General features: G+C 44.0%; 1 protein-coding gene across 2 annotated transcripts in view; it reads left to right on the top strand.

Annotated features, from left to right (window-relative positions):
* The window catches only part of SYDE2 (synapse defective Rho GTPase homolog 2), a 41,221-nt gene extending 24,675 nt beyond the window's left edge, over positions 1 to 16,546 (top strand). For both annotated transcript variants that reach the window (XM_075320517.1, XM_075320516.1), the window contains exons 4-7: positions 1,274 to 1,400; positions 9,495 to 9,676; positions 9,822 to 10,053; positions 12,838 to 16,546. In XM_075320517.1, coding sequence (XP_075176632.1) covers positions 1,274 to 1,400; positions 9,495 to 9,676; positions 9,822 to 10,053; positions 12,838 to 13,298 — 1,002 coding nt within the window. In that variant the 3' untranslated portion in view covers positions 13,299 to 16,546. The remainder of the gene's footprint in view (positions 1 to 1,273; positions 1,401 to 9,494; positions 9,677 to 9,821; positions 10,054 to 12,837) is intronic.
* The last annotated feature ends 2,526 nt before the right edge of the window (positions 16,547 to 19,072 follow it).

The raw sequence follows: 19,072 nt of genomic DNA, 5'->3' as shown, positions 1-19,072 counted from the left end.
TAATAGCTAGATCCAACTCCCATTTTCCCTTCCTGTTGCACCTGTCAATCAAGTAGCAGTGCATTGCTGGAACTTTACTTGCACATATTACTGAAATAAAACCTCCAATCTCTGAACAGCTCTGCTCACATTCAGCTTCTGAGCCCAGTATAGCACTGGCTTTACTTTCTATATGAAAATCCTGATGGCTGGTTTCATTTTAAAGGCTAAATTTTTTTTTTTTTTTTTTTTCGGATCTTCTCGCAGCAGATTTATGACCTCAGACAACATCAAACATCTCTGCCATACTGTTACAGTGTGTTAGATCATAAACAGCAAATGCTGCAAAATTTTTCTAAAAAAATTGCAAAAATGTTTTCTAGCCCCTAATACATGGAGTAAGGTGGACAGCGCCTTTATGGACACCCTTTAAATTTAGGCACTTCCGTCATTGGTTGACCCAGCGGGATGGTCGCCTGACTATAGACGGGTTTTGGACCAGCGCTGTATATTTGGCCTGCGGTTCTCCTACGAGTACCCTGCAGCGCAGTCTCGGCATCTGTCCTGACAGTGAGCACGTTGCGCTCCGTGGTGTTTGCTCAGGATAATATTGATGCTCTCTGATTTCGCACCTGCCAGGTGTCCTTGTACATAAGTGTTTGCACATGTTGGTGGCAGATGTCGGCCTCTTGGGGGGTTGTTATGGGCCATCGTCCCCCGCCGCTGAAGGTGCAAAGTCTGTGCAAACACTAGGACAGTTTTGGAACAAATACAGCACTGCTAGGATACACGTCCTCGGAGTTACCGGGGAGGAGGGAACTGCTCATCCAGAAGTAGAGGTCGTCTTCATTTTACTTTATATTACGGAATTAATCTCAAGACGTTCAGTAACACAAATTGTGCAAGATGAGTCCAGAGCTGCATTCACAATTCTGCAGTCAGAGCTTAGATTTCCCCAGATTATATTACTGTGCAGCGCCCGGTGTAATTTCCTACACCCCCGCTATATTACAGCAGCTCTGCGGAGCTGGACCGGATGCGTCTCACTCGCTGACCCATTTACAGTCAATTTTTAATGCAGCTCTGGGTTGTAATAAAAACTGAGATTCTGGATCCATTAACAGACTTTGTAGCATTCAATACTTATGTTTCTGTCCAAGCATTGCTCCTATGCCAGACCATATGTGCGCGTCCCCGCAGTGCAAAGTTAGTGTTGCCATAGGGAATTCATCTGCTGTATATTGGCGGCAGTAACACCGTATCTCGTGCGTCATCCTCTTCATTCATGTTGCAGGTGGTCGGCTTGTACCGATTGTGCGGCTCTGCAGCTGTGAAGAAGGAACTGCGGGAAGCGTTCGAGAAGGACAGTAAATCCGTGGGGCTCTGTGAGAACGACTACCCCGACATCAACGTTATAACAGGTAGAGACCCCCTGAACCTTCCATGGAGACCATTGGAAATCTCTTGTATGTACAGTGACTGCACCAGCAGAATAGTGAGTGCAGCTCTGGAGTATAATACAAGAGGTAACTCTGGATCAGTAATGTAATGTACATAGTGAGTGCAGCTCTGGAGTATAGTACAGGATGTAACTCAGTATAAGTAATGTATGTACACAGTGATTGCACCAGGAGAATAGTGAGTGCAGCTCTGAAGCAGAATATAGGAGGTAACTCGGTATCAGTTATGTATGTACACAGTGACTGTACCAGCAGAATAGTGAGTGCAGCTCTGGAGTATAATACAAGAGGTAACTCTGGATCAGTAATGTAATGTACATAGTGAGTGCAGCTCTGGAGTATAGTACAGGATGTAACTCAGTATAAGTAATGTATGTACACAGTGATTGCACCAGGAGAATAGTGAGTGCAGCTCTGAAGCAGAATATAGGAGGTAACTCGGGATCAGTTATGTATGTACACAGTGATTGCACCAGCAGAATAGTGAGTGCAGCTCTGGGGTATAATACAGGATGTAACTCAGGATCAGTAATGTAATGTATGTACACAGTGACTGCACCAGCAGAATAGTGAGTGCAGCTCTGGAGTATAGTACAGGATGTAATTCAGTATAAGTAATGTATGTACACAGTGATTGCACCAGGAGAATAGTGAGTGCAGCTCTGAAGCAGAATATAGGAGGTAACTCGGGATCAGTTATGTATGTACACAGTGACTGTACCAGCAGAATAGTGAGTGCAGCTCTGGAGTATAATACAGGATGTAACTTAGGATCAATATAGGATTAATGTAATGTATGTACACAGTGACTGCACCAGCAGAATAGTGAGTGCAGCCCTGGAGTATAATACAGGAGGTAACTCAGAATTGGTATAGGATAAATTTTTTTTGTACAATGATACTCCATCATTATTATTTTTTTTTTTTTATGTTGTACCCACAGTTTTTTTAAAATCCTCTTCCGAATATAGAAATCTGTCTCCCCCCTAGATTTCCTGGAGTGTACCTGGGTGTCCTTGACACCTTTCTGTGTTTTGTGGTCTCTTGTAACGCCTGTCTGTGTATTTGCGGTGTACTGGGCGTCCTTTCCCTCGGTGTGGATCACGGCTTTCTGCTGGATATGACGAGGGTCTCATAGTTCTGCCGTTGCATCATGTCTGTCTTCACCCATGTGAATTTGATTCCAAGTAAAGCATGTCATAGACTTAACAGTTCACTGCCCCTGAAAAATGAGGAATTAATGAAGTGGAGGGCGCTTTTTGCTTGCTGTCTAAATGTACTTTGCGCGGAAGAGAATGCAGCAGAGCCGGCCGGGCAGCGAGGGGCCGGGCAGCGAGGGTCCGAGCAGCTTACATCTAGAAAAAATAAGCCAGGCCTGGAACAGAGCTAATTTACCAGCTAGCTTGCAGGGGATTAACCGAGGGCAAAGGGCATCCCCCGGGTCCTACAATATTCCTTTTGTGGAGGGATTAACAAGGCAAAAGTCACTAGAGGAGGAACTGAAAAATGGAAGAATGACACTTTGTATTGTTCATGGAGAGAAGTAATTACTGTTTTATTTGGCTCCGCTACTTCACCTTCCCAGCGGGGAGCGTTTCCTGCGGGTTTGTGGATGTTGCGTCCAATGACAAGACTGTTACTCTCGCTTTATTGACCGTCCTGTAAATGTCAGACGCCGGCATCATAATGAGATGACGGATTTATGCCCCTCTATTGGAAAACACTTAATGTGCTGGTTGGATACGTCTTGACTGCACCGATACATTGTGACGATGTATCAGGACACGATGAAGGTTTGGGCTGATGATATATATATATATATATTAAATGATATATATATATATATAATAAATGATATAATATAATATATATATATATTATATTATATGATATATAATAAATGATATATATATCATTTATTATATATATATCATTTAATATATATATATATATATATATATATATATATATATATATATATATATATTATTATTATTATTATTATTATTATTATTATTATTATTATTATTATTATTATTATTATTATTATTATTATTATTATTATTATTATTATTATTATTATTATTATTATTATTATTATTATTATTATTATTATTATTATTATTATTATTATTATTATTATTATTATTATTATTATTATTATTATTATTATTATTATTATTATTATTATTATTATTATTATTATTATTATTATTATTATTATTATTATTATTATTATTATTATTATTATTATTATTATTATTATTATTATTATTATTATTATTATTATTATTATTATCTTGTGAAAGTATTGAGCCCCCTTGATGAATTTTTCAACCTTTTCCCACATTTCAGGCTTCAAACATAAAGATAACACTTTTAATGTTCTGGTGAAGAATCAACAAGCGGGAGACAATTGTGAAGTTGAATGATCTTTATTGCTTATTTGAAACTTTTTTTTTTAAATAACTGAAAATTGTGGCGTGCAATATTATTCGCCCCCTTTACTTTCAGTGCAGCAAACTCACTCCAGAAGTTGATTGCGGCTCTCTGAATGATCCAATGTTGTCCTAAATGACTGATGATGATAAATATAAGCCCCTGTGTGTAATCAAGTCTCCGTATAAATGCCCCTGCTCTGTGATAGTCTCAGGGTTCTGTGTAAAGCGCAGAGAGCATCATGAAGACCAAGGAACACAACAGGCAGGTCCGTGATACTGTTGTGGAGAACCGGATTGGGTTACAAAAAGATTTCCACAACTTTAAACATCCCAAGGAGCACTGTGCAAGCGATCATATTGAAATGGAAGGAGGATCATACCACTGCAAATCTACCAAGACCCGGCCGTCCATCCAAACTGTCATCTCACACAAGGAGAAGACTGATCAGAGATGCAGCCAAGAGGCCCATGATCCCTCTGGATGATCTGCAGAGATCTACAGCTGAGGTGGGAGAGTCTGTCCATAGGACAACAATCAGTCGTACACTGCACAAATCTAAAGCCATTTCTCAAAGATATCCATAAAAAGTGTCATTTAAAGTTTGCCACAAGCCACCTGGAGACACCAAACATGTGGAAGAAGTGGTTCTGCTCAGATGAAGCCAAAATCAAACTATTTGGGCACAATGCAAACAATATGTTTGCAGTAAAAGCAACACTGCTCATCACCCTGAACACACCATCCCCACTGTCAAACATGGTGGTGGCAGCATCATGGTTTGGGCCTGCTTTTCTTCAGCAGGGACAGGGAAGATGGTTAAAATTGATGGGAAGATGGATGGAGCCAAATACAGGACCATTCTTGAAGAAAACCTGTTGGAGTCTGCAAAAGACCTGAGACTAGGATGGAGATTTGTCTTCCAACAAGACAATGATCCCAAACATAAAGCAAAATCTACAATGGAGTGGTTCACAAATAACCATATCCAGGTGTTAGAATGGCCAAGTCACAGCCCAGACCTGAACCCAATCGAGAATCTGTGGAAAGAGCTGAAAACTGCTCTTCACAAACTCCTCCATCCAACCTCTCAGCTCCAGCTGTTTACAAAGGGAGAATGGGCGAGAATTTCAGTCTCTCCATGTGCAAAACTGATAGACACATACCCCAAGAGACTGCAGCTGTAAATCGCAGCAAAAGGGGGCGCTACAAAGTATTAACTTACAGGGGATGAATAATATTGCACGCCTCAATTTTCAGGTATTTATTTTTTATAAAAGTTTAAAATATGCAATAAATTTCATTCACCTTCACAATTGTGTCCACTTGTTGTTGATTCTTCACCAGAACATTAACATTTTTATCTTTATGTTTGACGCCTGAAATGTGGGAAAAGGTTGACAAATTCAAGGGGGCTGAATACTTTTGCAAGGCACTGTATATACATAGGACCCTTTCTGGGCGGATATAGTACCTTGGTAACTCCTCTAGTAAAGCCTTTTCCTGATGGTGTCCATACACTCTGTATAGTAAGAGCCGCTGTTCCTCCGGACTCCTCTGGCGGTAGATGGATGCACGCTCGGTTCGGCTGAGCATGAATGAGTGGCTCATTGAGGAGAGGAGTAAACTGCTGCCCGGCACCTGGTGGCCGCTTATCTCCACTGAAAACAAAAGGATCAGGTTGCTCGACTGCGACATGCCCGATCCTTCTTTTCTGGAGTTCATCTGTGATGTTGTTCGGGCAGCCTGGATCGTATATATCCTAATAGCCGGCGGATCGGTCCACATCCCGGCGGCTCGGCCTCCATCTGGACATCCGCCCCGCTCTGGAGGGTTAATAAGATTCTGATTGTGAGCGCTGTCTTGTGCGGATGACTCCAGACCACATCCACTACAGGAACAAGTCTCCCTTTGTTTTGCAGCGAGCACAGATGGTATTTCTGTCATGCTTTTGGGGATTAGCAATTCTCGCTTGGCAGTCGCACCTCCAGCGCAGCAAACACAGGCCTTTGATACATTGACTTCCTGTTTGTAATTTTATTTCTTGGCAGCTGTCGCCCGGACACACACGGGCTTTTCTTCTAGCAATAAAAGTGCAATGTGCCGGGCCCAGTGTGACCGTGCGATAAGCACCAGCTCCTGCACTCCTGTGCCCGCCACCCCCCGCCAAAATACTGCCGCAATACTGCACTCCTGGGCCCGCCACTCACCGCCCAAATACTGCCGCAATACTGCACTCCTGGGCCCGCCACTCACCGCCCAAATACTGCCGCAATACTGCACTCCTGTGCCCGCCATCCCCCCGCCCAAATACTGCCGCAATAGTACACGGTGGTGCTGTCACCAGCTCCTGCACTCCTGTGCCCGCCACCCCCTGCCCAAATACTGCCACAATAGTACACGGTGCTGTCACCAGCTCCTGCACTCCTGTGTCCGCCACTCACTGCCCAAATACTGCCGCAATACTGCACTCCTGGGCCCGCCACTCACCGCCCAAATACTGCCGCAATACTGCACTCCTGTGCCCGCCATTCACCGCCCAAATACTGCCACAATAGTACACTGTGCTGTCACCAGCTCCTGCACTCCTGTGTCCGCCACTCACCGCCCAAATACTGCCGCAATAGTACACGGTGCAGTTGTAGTTGGTTGTTGTTTTTCTGTCGTCGCATAAACTGCTTATCCTTACAAGTCGTCATCCAGGATTACATGAAACTGGAAGAATCAGTGCAGAAGAAGTAATGTATGTACACACTGCACCAGCAGAATAGTGAGTGCAGCTCTGGAGTAGAATGCAGGATAAGTAATATATGTACACAGTGACTCCACCAGCAGAATAGTGAGTGCAGCTCTGGGGTATAATACAGGATGTAACTCAGGATCAGTAATGTAATGTATGTATACATACAGTGACTGCACCAGCAGAATAGTGAGCGCAGCTCTGGGGTATAATACAGGAGGTAACTCAGGATCAGTAATGTAATGTATGTACACAGTGATTGCACCAGCAGAATAGTGAGTGCAGCTCTGGAGTATAATACAGGATGTAACTCAGGATCAGTAATGTATGTACACAGTGATTGCACCAGCAGAATAGTGAGTGCAGCTCTGGGGTATAATACAGGATGTAACTCAGGATCAGTAATGTAATGTATGTACACAGTGACTGCACCAGCAGAATAGTGAGTGCAGCTCTGGAGTATAATACAGGATGTAACTCAGGATCAGTAATGTATGTACACAGTGATTGCACCAGCAGAATAGTGAGCGCAGCTCTGGGGTTTAATACAGGATGTAACTCAGGATCACTACATAATTATTTTGAAAATGACTACTTTTTCTAGAGGCATTAAGTAGATAAACTTTCCCATAGTCTTCTTTTTTTTCTTTTTTTTTTTTTTGGACACCAGGTGATTTGTAACCTTTCGGTGCGTATTGGCGGCGGTTAGGCCCCATGTAATGTAACACCCATTGTCTAATCTTTTCCCAAGTATCTATAAATATTTTACAGCCGTCACCATTGACCCCTTCTATCTAATTCGGTTTACAGAGTGTCCCCGGTGTCTATAAATGGTTACTGGCCGCCCCCCGGGTATACAATGTGCTGGAAGTCTGTGATTCCGGATTAGTGTATTCCTTATTGCTGTAAATGGTTATGTGGAATGATTCACCGGCCGCTGCCCCCTTTGTAGTGTAACTGCCGGGGTCCTGGCTGCACAGTTCACATGTAACCGGCAGCGATCCTTATTTCTCTCTCCAGTAAGACGTCTTTCATGTATTGGAGTATCTCTAACAAACTGATTATTTTAATTCTTCAAAGGGAACTTATCGGGATTTAACCCTTGAGGGTGCTGGGACTGTTTGTGTTAGCACTTACATAATTTTTTAAAAAGACACATACATCCAGCATGTATTTATTTTTTTTTTTTTTTCCTGTGCCTCTTCCTGACTAGTTCGGGACCACCGCTAAGTTTAGTTGTGTGCAGCCACCACCAGGGGGAGCTCTGGAGCTTACTGGACTATAGGGTCCACTTTCTGCATTCTGTGCAGTCTCCCCCAGAGGGCGCTCTGGAGCTTACTGGTTATACTGCAGCTCCCTCTGGTGGTGACTGCACAGAATGCAGGAAGTGGAAACTATTGCTGGCCCAGCTCTCCATGACTAGTCCAGAACCAGTGCTAATAAATCAGCACCACTGCATGTGGGGGGAAAGAATGCCATAGCAGTACCTGGCATCACAGTGTGTACAGGGTGGTGGACCGGGATGTCTGTTACTGCTGTGGGCATGCGCTGATTGGCAGCGGTCCTGGACTGGTCCGGAAGAGCTGGGACAGCAAGTTTTCACTTCCTGCATTCTGTGCAGTCGTCACCAGAGGGAGCTGCAGTATAACCAGTAAGCTCCAGAGCTCCCCCTGGTGGTGGCTACATGCAGCTAGATTTATTTTACTTGTTTTATGGTGGTAATCACCAGTATCTGCCATGTCCAGTGAACTCCTCTAAAAGAGGCTAAACAGGGAAAAATAATTTCTAACTTTACGACTCTTCTCTGGGGATTTCTATCCTGTCCTTTATAGCGGCTGCCATCTTAGTAATCTGTTGCATAGCGATCAGTCCTCATACGAGACGTCCAGGAGCGGAGGCTTCTCGGGTGATTTATTTCCAGTACATTGTGTGGGGAGGTCAAGCATGACTGGAGTCTTGTCTCCGTGCTCGTGTCACAACACGACACACCGAAGAATTTCTCGCTTTCGCATATTTGTGTCAAATACTCCAGAGGCTTGTGAGCGACTCGCGTGACAATGGGAGCGGACTGCGGTCAATGGAGGAATTTACCCTCCGCCAGGGGTGACCTGCAGGCTCCTGCACGGCCTATTAACCCTATAAGAGCAGAGCCAGAATATTAAAAAAATATATATCAACCCCTGCTGAGCTCCCAGGTCTCAAAATATATATGTATGTGTGTATATATGTGTGTGTAAAATATATATATATATATATATATATATATATATATATATATATATATATATATATATATATATATATATATATATATATATATATATATATATATTTTTATATAATATATATATATATATATATATTTTTATATATATATATATATATATATATATATATATATATATATATATATATATATATATATATATATATATATATATATATATATATATAATTATAATATAGCTTTCTGGGGCTCCTGAGCGTAATCTGTGTTTAGTTATGAGCTGTATATACGTCTGCTGCAAATCTTAGCTAAGAAACAATGGTAGTGCGTTGTCACCCAGCTTTCCCAGGAGTAGATAAGCATTTTTTACATGGCTGCATTATTTCCAAGAACCACTTACTTTAAGGGGTCATCTTGGATTAAAAAAAATAAATAAAAATAGCGGATTTATTGCAACAGTGCCACACCTGTCCTCAGGTTGTATGTGGTATTGCAGCTCCGTTCCAATTACTTTAATGGGCTTGATCTGTAATATCAGATACAACCCGTGGACAGATATGGCCTTTTTTTTTTTTGCATACATGGTTTTCAGATTACTTTTACGCGATACCGGGAGAACGTTTCTTTACCTCTTGATCTTCCCTCGCAGGGGTCTTGAAGGATTACCTTAGAGAGCTCCCGTCTCCGCTGATCACGAAGCAGTTGTATGAGGCGGTGCTGCACGCCATGGCGGAGAAGCCGCTCCGGATGTCGGGCAACGGCTGTGAGAATGATCCCAGAGATTCGGAGCTCACGGTGGAGCTTCTGAACTGTCTGCCCGATGTGGAAAGGGTAAGATCTGCCGCCCCCAATAGTCGCTGAATCTGTACATCGCCCCCTGGTGGAATATGCACGGCTCAGATATGTCACAAGGTTCTTGGTTAGATCTTGATTATTCGGAAGGGAAAAAAACAAAACGCCTTGTTCTCTCCACCAGGCGACCTTGAAGATGCTGCTGGATCATCTGAAGCTCGTTGCCTCTTACCATGAAGTGAACAAGATGACCTGCCAGAACCTGGCCGTCTGTTTCGGTCCCGTCTTGTTAAGTCAAAGACAAGAAACGTCTAATCACAATAACCGCGTGTTCATTGACTCGGAGGAGCTGGCCAGCGCCTTAGACTTCAAGAAGCACATCGAGGTCCTGCACTACTTACTGCAGCTATGGCCAGGTGAGGTCCAGCTCTGCTTCTGTAAACTCAGCCATGCTGATATATATATATCGGGGAAAGATGCAGGCTCTGTGTATGAGCCCGCATCAACGGCAGGGACATGGCTGATCACCATACCTAACAGAGATATATAGATATCCATCTATATCTATAGAGCTCTATTAAGTCTGGTCATCAGCTGTGTCCCTGCCATGGATGCGGGCTCATATGCTGAGCCCGCATCTGTCCCTGCTCTTGTCGGCTGATGTAATCAATCACTGACAGTGGGATTTAACATGTTCAGGCAGGAAACAAGGTATTAATCCCGCCTATTGGTGCCCCTGTCATGTGATCTCGGGGGAGCTGATGGATTGTCATGACAGTCGGGGGTCTGCTGAGGACCCCTTGTCTGTCGTCACAATCATCCTGTGAATGCCGGCCTGTAGCTGGCATTCATAGATTTTGATATCTGTGGTGCTGATGCTATTGCCCTGCTTTGTAGAGCACAGGCGATTGGACAATTGCAGCTTCAAATCTCCTAAAAAGCCAAACGCACTGTAAAAAGTTAAAATAAAATGTTTTAAATATTTAAAAAAAGTTCAAATCACCCCCTTCTACCCCATTTAAAAATAAAACAAAGAAAATACACACGTTGCTGCGTTCAGGAATGTGCGATGTCTATCACAATTTAAGATTAATTTATCTGATTGGTAAATGGCGTAACGAGGAAAAAAAAAATCAAAACACCAGATTTATTTTGTATAATTTTTTTTTTTTTTTTTTGTTTGATTGCCACAACATTGCATTAAAATGCCCCAAAATGGTATCCGTAAAAAAGTCAGCTCAGGACGCAAAAAAATAAGACTTCACCCAATCCAGGTTCCAAAAAAATGAACTATAAAGGTCTCAAAGAATTCACATTTGTTCCAATTTTAATTATATATAATATATATTGTATTTTTATTTATGGTATCTACGAACTTTCTGACGTAGAGAATCCTAATGCCAGGTCACTTTTTTTTTTTTTTTTTTTTTTTTACCATATAGTACACATTATGAAAATTTAAAAATCAAACTTTATGGCATTGCACTTTTTTTTTTTTTTTTTTTTTTTTCCCCCCCCCCGTTTTTGCAATTTCATCACGCTTGGAATTTCTTCCCGCTTTCCAGTACACCATGGAACATGTTTTGAGCTGAATACATGAATTTAAGAGACAGAATATGCATACATTTTTTTTTTTTCTTTCTCCCCACCCCTAAGGGGTACTTTGCACGTTGTGACATCGCTAGCCGATGCTGAGTGCGATAGTCCCCGCTCCCGTCGCAAATGTGATATCTTGTGATAGTTGCCTAGTGAACATTATCGCTACGGCAGCTTCACCCGCACTTACCTGCCCTGCAACGTCGCTCTGGCCGGCGACCCGCCTCCTTCATAAGGGGGTGGGTCGTGCGACGTCACACGGCAGGCGGCTAATAGAAGCGGAGGGGCGGAGATGAGCGGGACGTAAACATCCCGCCCACCTCCTTCCTTCCGCATTGCCGGTGCAGGCAGGTAAGGAGATGTTCCTCGCTCCTGCGGCTTCATACACAGCGATGTGTGCTGCCGCAGGAACGAGGAACATCATCGTATCTCCTATTGGTGCGACATTATGGAAATGACCGACACTACACAGATCACCGATTTTCGGCGCTTTTGCAATCGTTTATCAGTGCTTCTAGGCTTTACACGTTGCGACGTCGTTACCAGCGCCGGATGTGCGTCACTTTCGATTTGACCCCCGACGATATCGCAGTAGCGATGTCGCAACGTGCAAAGTACCCCTAAGTCTGTGCTGCTATTTAGTGTTCCCAGGCTCCTCTGTGTGATATTGAGGGCTCTTTGTCCAGCGATCGTGCGGCTCAGATGACCGGTCCCAAAGACCAGTCGCCGGGGTGCAGGGAGAAGCTGCCGGGGACCTACACTTTTAACTGATTATCGACTTGTTTTTCTGTGAAGCGCTGCAGAGCTTCATGGTAGAACAGACCCGGCTGAAATGACAGAGTCGGATGGTGACGAATGAGCCGGACGTTGATGTACGCTGCACGTGGCTCAGGATGCATGAACCACATTAATGTCACAAATCTATATACACAGTGAGAATGGGTTCATGCAGCCCGAGCCCCGTGCAGCGTACCTCACTGTCCAGCTGTCATTTCTATATAATAGCTGTTCTATCATCAGTGGATAAAGCGGGCTGTGGTGTTTGCACACAGGCAGGTGACACGCTGGTGTACATGAGCAGCCATGGTCCAGGTAACCCCTCATTGCCTGGGTTTGCAGTGGCGTGTTGGGCTGGCATGGAGCTTGGATAATGATGTACTTGCATGGCGGAGAGTGTGTGCGATGTCGGAGCTTCATTAGTGCGGTGATGTACGGCCTGGCAGTGTATGGTGGCCCGAGGCACCATCCTTTACGGCTTCTGAAGCGTTGGTTACTGTGGTTGAGCGCATGCAGCTCACGGATGGGTGGATGCGCCGGCCGCTGGATACCCAAAGCTAAGGGCTGACTAACGTATGAGCATAGTGCGGTAAGCCATGTACCAGCTGTGACCCTGCGGGACGGTGCGCCCCGAGCTAATCCAGACCTTAACCCAACAGAGATCTGACTTTAATGGCCTTAACCCGTGTGGGCGCATGTATCCGATACTAGAGAGGCGTGGTCTGTACAGGTTTCTTGCCTCCGATTGTGCCATATTGAGTTGTTACTAAAAACCATTGATCATCCTTATTACTTTTTATTAATTTTATTTTTATTTCTTTCTATAGTGAAGAGTGAATCTTCCAAAGAAGCTCCTCCGAGCAACGTCCAGACGGAGGCGCAGCCGTGCCTGCGCAGGAAGAAGCCGCGGCCACAAATGCTGAATCTGACCAGCTCGGAAGTGTCCGGCGTCCTGCGTCCGAGAGCCGCGCGTCTGGACAGTCCCTCCAGTAACCGCTACGCCGGAGATTGGAGCAGCTGTCAGGGCAGCTACTTAATAACGACCACGCCAAAAGAGGAGCCGGACTACGCGGACATCCCCTCCGACAGCCCCAGCGAGACCCTACGGACTGAAGGGACCGTCATCCTAAATCTTACAGCCAAAGACCATCCGCTGTGTGCCCTGATAACGGAGGGCGGCTCCGAGGCACCGGATGTCAACCTCCACGACCTGCAGGAGAGCATCGACACCCTGATAGGCAATCTGGAGAGAGAACTTGGCAAAAATAAATTAAACGTCGCCGTGTAAACGTTCCTGCCCTTCATTATCTCTTCTCATTAGAAGAAACCTTCCCCTTTAACCCTATGAGGGTCTACTAGTGTACAGCCGTCTGGTGGGACCCCGCAGCGGAGCACAGCCGCCTCTCCTGCCCTTCCTGCCGTATACGAGGCAGGAAACAGTCACTTGGTACGTATCCTCTTAGAGGAAAGCACAACGCCGGCGATGTGACCGGGGTCATCTGTACGGACGGCCCCGACACCGCCGTGGCTGCTGGTCTGCCATTGAAATGCAGAACGGACACGACTTTTTTTTTTTTTTTTTTTTAAACTGAAAATTATATATATTTTTTTTTTTTCTTCTTTTTCTAACCTGAACTTGAGGCAGCATTTATCTGTCGCTACCTATTATGTAATAATTTATGGTATCTTGAGGTTAAAAAAAAAAAAAAAAAAAATGGAAGCACCCAAGTGCCTGGTGTCTATACAGCAGCCCCCTGACATGGTGAAGCTGCTGGGGCGATATCTGCAATGTATGGCATCACGTGGTTGAAATCCAAAAGCGGCCGAACCATACACCATAAATAATGGTCCGCAGAATCCACTGATTTGTGATGGTGGCCATTGACCAATTGGTGGCTAAGTGAGAGGATTGGGCTGATGGGTCTCAGTATGTCCAACCCGGTTCTCAAGGGAGAGAAGCTGCCGCTAGATGTGTGTGGGGTCTTCTGTTACTCCTTAAAGAACTTAGGCCAAGTCTGAAAATTTTGGGGGGGTGGGGTGGCGAGGAAGACCACCATCAAAGGTGTATGCCCCCTGCCTTGTGTATTTCTTGTCCTGTCAGAAGCCTCCTTCATGGTCTCTCGATTATGTCGGGTGAAGTAGTCCTTAGACATCTTACATGGCCGTGGAGTAGGTTTAAAAATTATGGTGGGGGTGCAGTAATTGGCTTGTCGTTTTAGTGGGGTCCTAACCACCCCCCCTCTCCTTTTTGGGGGTTAAAGGAAACACCTCCCAACCCCCCCCCCCCCTTCTCGTTGGTTAAAGGAAACGCATCAAACGTGATGTGGGAACAGATCCTAAGGGTACGTGCCTACGATGTGGATGCGGGGTGGGTCCTGACCTGTGGGGCCACGAGTCTCCTGCGCAAGAGACCGCAACTGCTTGTGCCCACGATCAGGGTTCGGGGCTCTGTGGTCTCATTGTGTTCTCCATACGGAGGACTCTTTGCGACTCCGCAGCAAGAAAATGACATGCTTGGAAGTTGCAAAGCCGCACCGCAGGTCCAAATTTGCTGCGGGACACACACACACACACACACACACACACACACACACACACACACACACACACACACACACACACACACACACACACACACACACACACACACACACACACACACACACACACGTATGTATATATGTATGTGTGTATATATATGTATGTGTGTATATAGATATATACACATATATATATATGTGCGTATATGTGTACATACATACACTTGCTAGAGATCCCATCCTCTGTGCTTGTACTGTACAATGCAGTGTTTTGGACGCAGCTGTACTATGCTGCATCCAAACTGCTGCAAACACTGATCATGGGCACGCAGTCATAGGCCCTGTGCCCACGGGAGAAAGTACCTGCGGACTTTTCTACAGGTTTTTCCGCAGGTTCACGCAGCAGCTCCCCGGAATCCGCAGCTATCCATCGCTGCGATATTTCTGTACAATTTGTTGCGGAGTTCCTGCAGATTTCCTGCCCTGTATCTCCATAGTGGAAAGGCAGGAATTCCGCAGATAATTCCGCATGAATAATTGACATGCAGTTATGTGCGGCTGCGGGAAATCCGCAGCATATTCTGCAGCCGCAAAAGCCGCAGCATTGAAACAGCACTCCCCAAATCCCATAGGATAACATGGGGAGTGTCTGTACTTGCGGAAATCGTGGATTTATCTGGAAAATCTAGAAATCCGCGGGTTTTCCACAGCAAAATCCGCAGTTACTTTCTCCCATGGCCACACAGCCTAACACTCAATCGCTCATCTGCAGGTCCAGGACTTGCTAATTCTCCAAATCTGTGTCCCAGCCGCCCGACCTAATTTTTGTGACTTGCCCGGTGTGCTCTGACCTCGTAGTCATCCGGCCAGTACAGACCGCCCATCTCCACGTCCTTCTATAACCTCAGCTGCCGTACTTTTGTGCATATAACCAGTGAAGTCCTGTATTTTCTAAGGTACCCGAAATAATGATGCATTTTATAAATATATATATAAATATATAGAGAAACGCTAAATATACGACAAAATAATTCATGTGGCTATTTAATAACTTTATATATAATGTACATAAATCTAAATATAATAATGTACAATTGTTTAATATTGTGAATATTTTATAAAGGTGCGAGGCGCCTCCGCTTAGACATTGGACATTAGTGCTCCGGTTATTAACATTTCTGACTTTTCAGGATACACTTTTTTTTTTTTTTTCTGATCTGTTTTTTTTATCGTCTGGATCCCAGCAGACTGCAGCCTCCGGCATGATGGGAGTTGTAGTCCCCCCGCAGCAGATAAAGAGTCGCAGCTTACCTTCCCTGGCCTGTGACTCCCATTACTTGCTTAAAAACTACAACTCCCATCATGGTTTGGGCATCCAAATCTGATGTTTTAGGGATTCTCCCGGTTCCTATTAATCTGGTAGTATTAGCCATTTAGGTGCCACCAAAATGTAGGGTCAAGGATCTGCTATAATGAAGAAATACCAGACACTTGCCGGACGCTACATTCACTGCCGAGGTGTATACGGCCCCCCCCGGACGTACAGTACTGGCTACTGCCATCATCCGGGAAGCAAAATGGCATTAAATGACTTTATACAGCAAAGGTTATTACTAAATCCAACCACCTTTCTGTACCACCAAGTGCTAGACGACCACTACAAAAGGAGATGATTCTGAAAAAAGGCAGGAGGGTACCAAATATGATTTTTCTTACTCTATTTTTGTATAGAACAGTATATTTTTGAAGCAGCGAGTGCCATGTTGTAACCTGATAAAAGCGTCCTCCATCGGTCGGGCTGCAAGATCCCACTTCTGATTTGTTTACACCAACCAATGTGAACTTGCGTCATGCGATTGACATGTAGAAGGCGTCCGCTCGTACGGGAAAGCCTCCAATGTATTTTCCATTTTTGTAATTTATATAAGAAATATATATACTGTATATATTTGTTCCTTGTATTCCTCAACTGTTACAATACAAACGTAATATCGAACGTCTGGTCTGGTTCTTGGAGGTGATCAGGAGGAGCAGTTGTGGGGATGGAAGGGTCCAATGACGTGAAGTGCGTTTTTTTTTTTTATTTTTTTATTTATTTTTTTTTTCCCTGGCCGGCATGGCACAACCGGCTGAGGATGGCAAACTGTTTGCAAAATACCATTACACTGTTCTTTCTAATTAAAGGACTGTTCCGGCTCTTTGAGACCGGCCTCAATCACTTCCGATGCGATCTGAAAACTTGAACACATGAGCGGCAGCGATCATGCACTGGTCCCAGTCATTTGTATGGGCTAAGTACACAATCTATGGTGTCAGGTGCCTGAGCAATAGCCATCTGTAATGGTGACATCACTGACCCCGGCTGTGGGTAGAGCCAGATTACCCCTTTAAATACTTAATTGTCCCTATTCACCTATCGTTTTGATGATGAGCTTGTTCAGACCTCCTCTAACCTGTGCCATTGTGGGTAAAACCTCATTAATAGAAATGGGATCTAGAAGTTTAGGTAACTGGTAATGAATCCATGAAGATCAGCGAGGGACTAGGATCCCTGAGAAGAGTAATATGGACAGAAATATATCACTGCGTGCATTTATTAATTCACCACTGTTTTGAGGGTTTTTTTTGTCCTCCATTGCAGTGGTGCTTTTAACCTAAGTCCCTTTCCCTTAGTATCACATTCTCCCCTGACATAGTCACTTTTTTTTTTTTTTTTTTCTATGCTGCTCCAATCCCCCTGTGCTTCTACAACTTGGTTGCGTCTTAATTGCTCAATAAAAGTCTATGAGAGCCAGAACGAGGCTCTTATAGACTTGTACTGAGTTGTCACCTTGAAACACTGGAGCAGCCGCCCAGTCCTAAACTGCAGAATATACAATAAGGTAAAGAGTTGCACACCAGTCACAATGTATGGGGAAATAATGAAAAGCAGAACTGCTATGGGAATGCTAGAATGAAAAATACAATGCACTATCTGAAAATTGAAAAGACTTAAAAATGGAATATGCATAACTGCTATGAATAATAGGAATACAAGAGATGTATAGCCATTGTATTGATCAATGCAAAAAAGAAAAAAGCCCCAAAACTATGCCAAGGTAATCTCTATTTTTGGGATTCCTAAACTTATGTGTAACCTCACCTGCAGTTAAAAAGCTTGCTCTGTATGGGAAGCAATGGACCAAGCTATATATGTTAAATGAAACAAATGGCTATGGGTGGAGCAGGGTTCTCGGACAAAAAGTGCATACTAATTAATGTATGCCTGGATCTCAGATAATGTGAACAAGGTGCAAGACTCAAAAACATACAATAAGCATTGTATATTATTGTATAGTTGTATGTTTTTGAGTCTTGCACCTTGTTCACACCATGGTGTTCCAGACATATTCTTTAGTTAGTTTGCACTTTTTGTCTCAGAACCCTGCCCCACCCACAGACATTTGTTTCGTTTCACATATATAGCTTGGTTCTTTGCTTCCCATACAGAGCAAGATTTTTAACTGCAGGTGAGGTTACACGTAAGTTTAGGGAACCCAAAAATTACCTTGGTGTGGTTTTGGGGCTCTTTTGCTTTGATCAATACAATGGCTACACATGTCTTGTATTGATAGCAGTTATGTATGTTCCATTTTGAAGTCTTTTCAATTATTCAGATCGTTCATTGTATTTTTCAGTCTAGTATTCCCATAGCAGTTCTGCTTTTCATTATTTGCCCATACATTGTGACTGGTGTGCAACTCTTTACCTTATTGTACAGTTGTATGTTTTTGAGTCTTGCACCTTGTTCACATTATTGGAGTTCTAAACTGCAGAAGACAGAACAGAACGCTTGTGATAGGTGAAAACACCAGAGGGCAAGTGTAAGGGCTGCTTCTCACTTGCAAGTTTCTCGCAGTAGAGCAATGCGAGAAAAACTCGCACTGGAATCGGACACATGTTAGTGAATGATTCAGCTCTCCTCTGCGATTTTTTTTTTTTTCTCTCAGTCCAAATCGCACTGAGAAAAAAATCGCGGCATGCTGCTTTTTTGCGAGTTTCTACTGCGAGTCTCTCCAATGCAAGTCTATGGGAGCGTGTAAATAATCGGATGTCGCACTCACACCATCCTAGTGACATCCGATTTTCTAAATACATTTCTCGCATGTTTCCTAAAACACTGGAAACGAGTGATGTCTCACAATGTCTGTCAATCACTAGTCTCTCTCTGTCGGTCCATCACTATCTCTGTCCCTCTCTCACAGTCTGTCGGTCATTTTCCCCCCCCCTCCTCTCTCATACTCACCGATCCCCGGCGCGGCGCTGCACGGCATTCACACTGCTGCGGCGGCTTTTACTAATTTGAAAAAGCCGGCCGCTCATTAAACAATCTCGTATTCCCTGCTTTCCCCGCCCACAGGCGCCTATGATTGGTTGCAGTGAGACACGCCCCCACGCTGAGTGACAGGTGTCTCACTGCACCCAATCACAGCAGCCGGTGGGCGTGTCTATATTGTGCCGTGAAATAAATAATTAAAAAAAA

This window comes from Anomaloglossus baeobatrachus, chromosome 8, assembly GCF_048569485.1.
Source record: "Anomaloglossus baeobatrachus isolate aAnoBae1 chromosome 8, aAnoBae1.hap1, whole genome shotgun sequence".
Taxonomy (NCBI): domain Eukaryota; kingdom Metazoa; phylum Chordata; class Amphibia; order Anura; family Aromobatidae; genus Anomaloglossus; species Anomaloglossus baeobatrachus.
The sequence above is the reverse complement of the archived record's forward strand: the minus strand, read 5'-3'. Positions and strand labels throughout refer to the sequence as shown.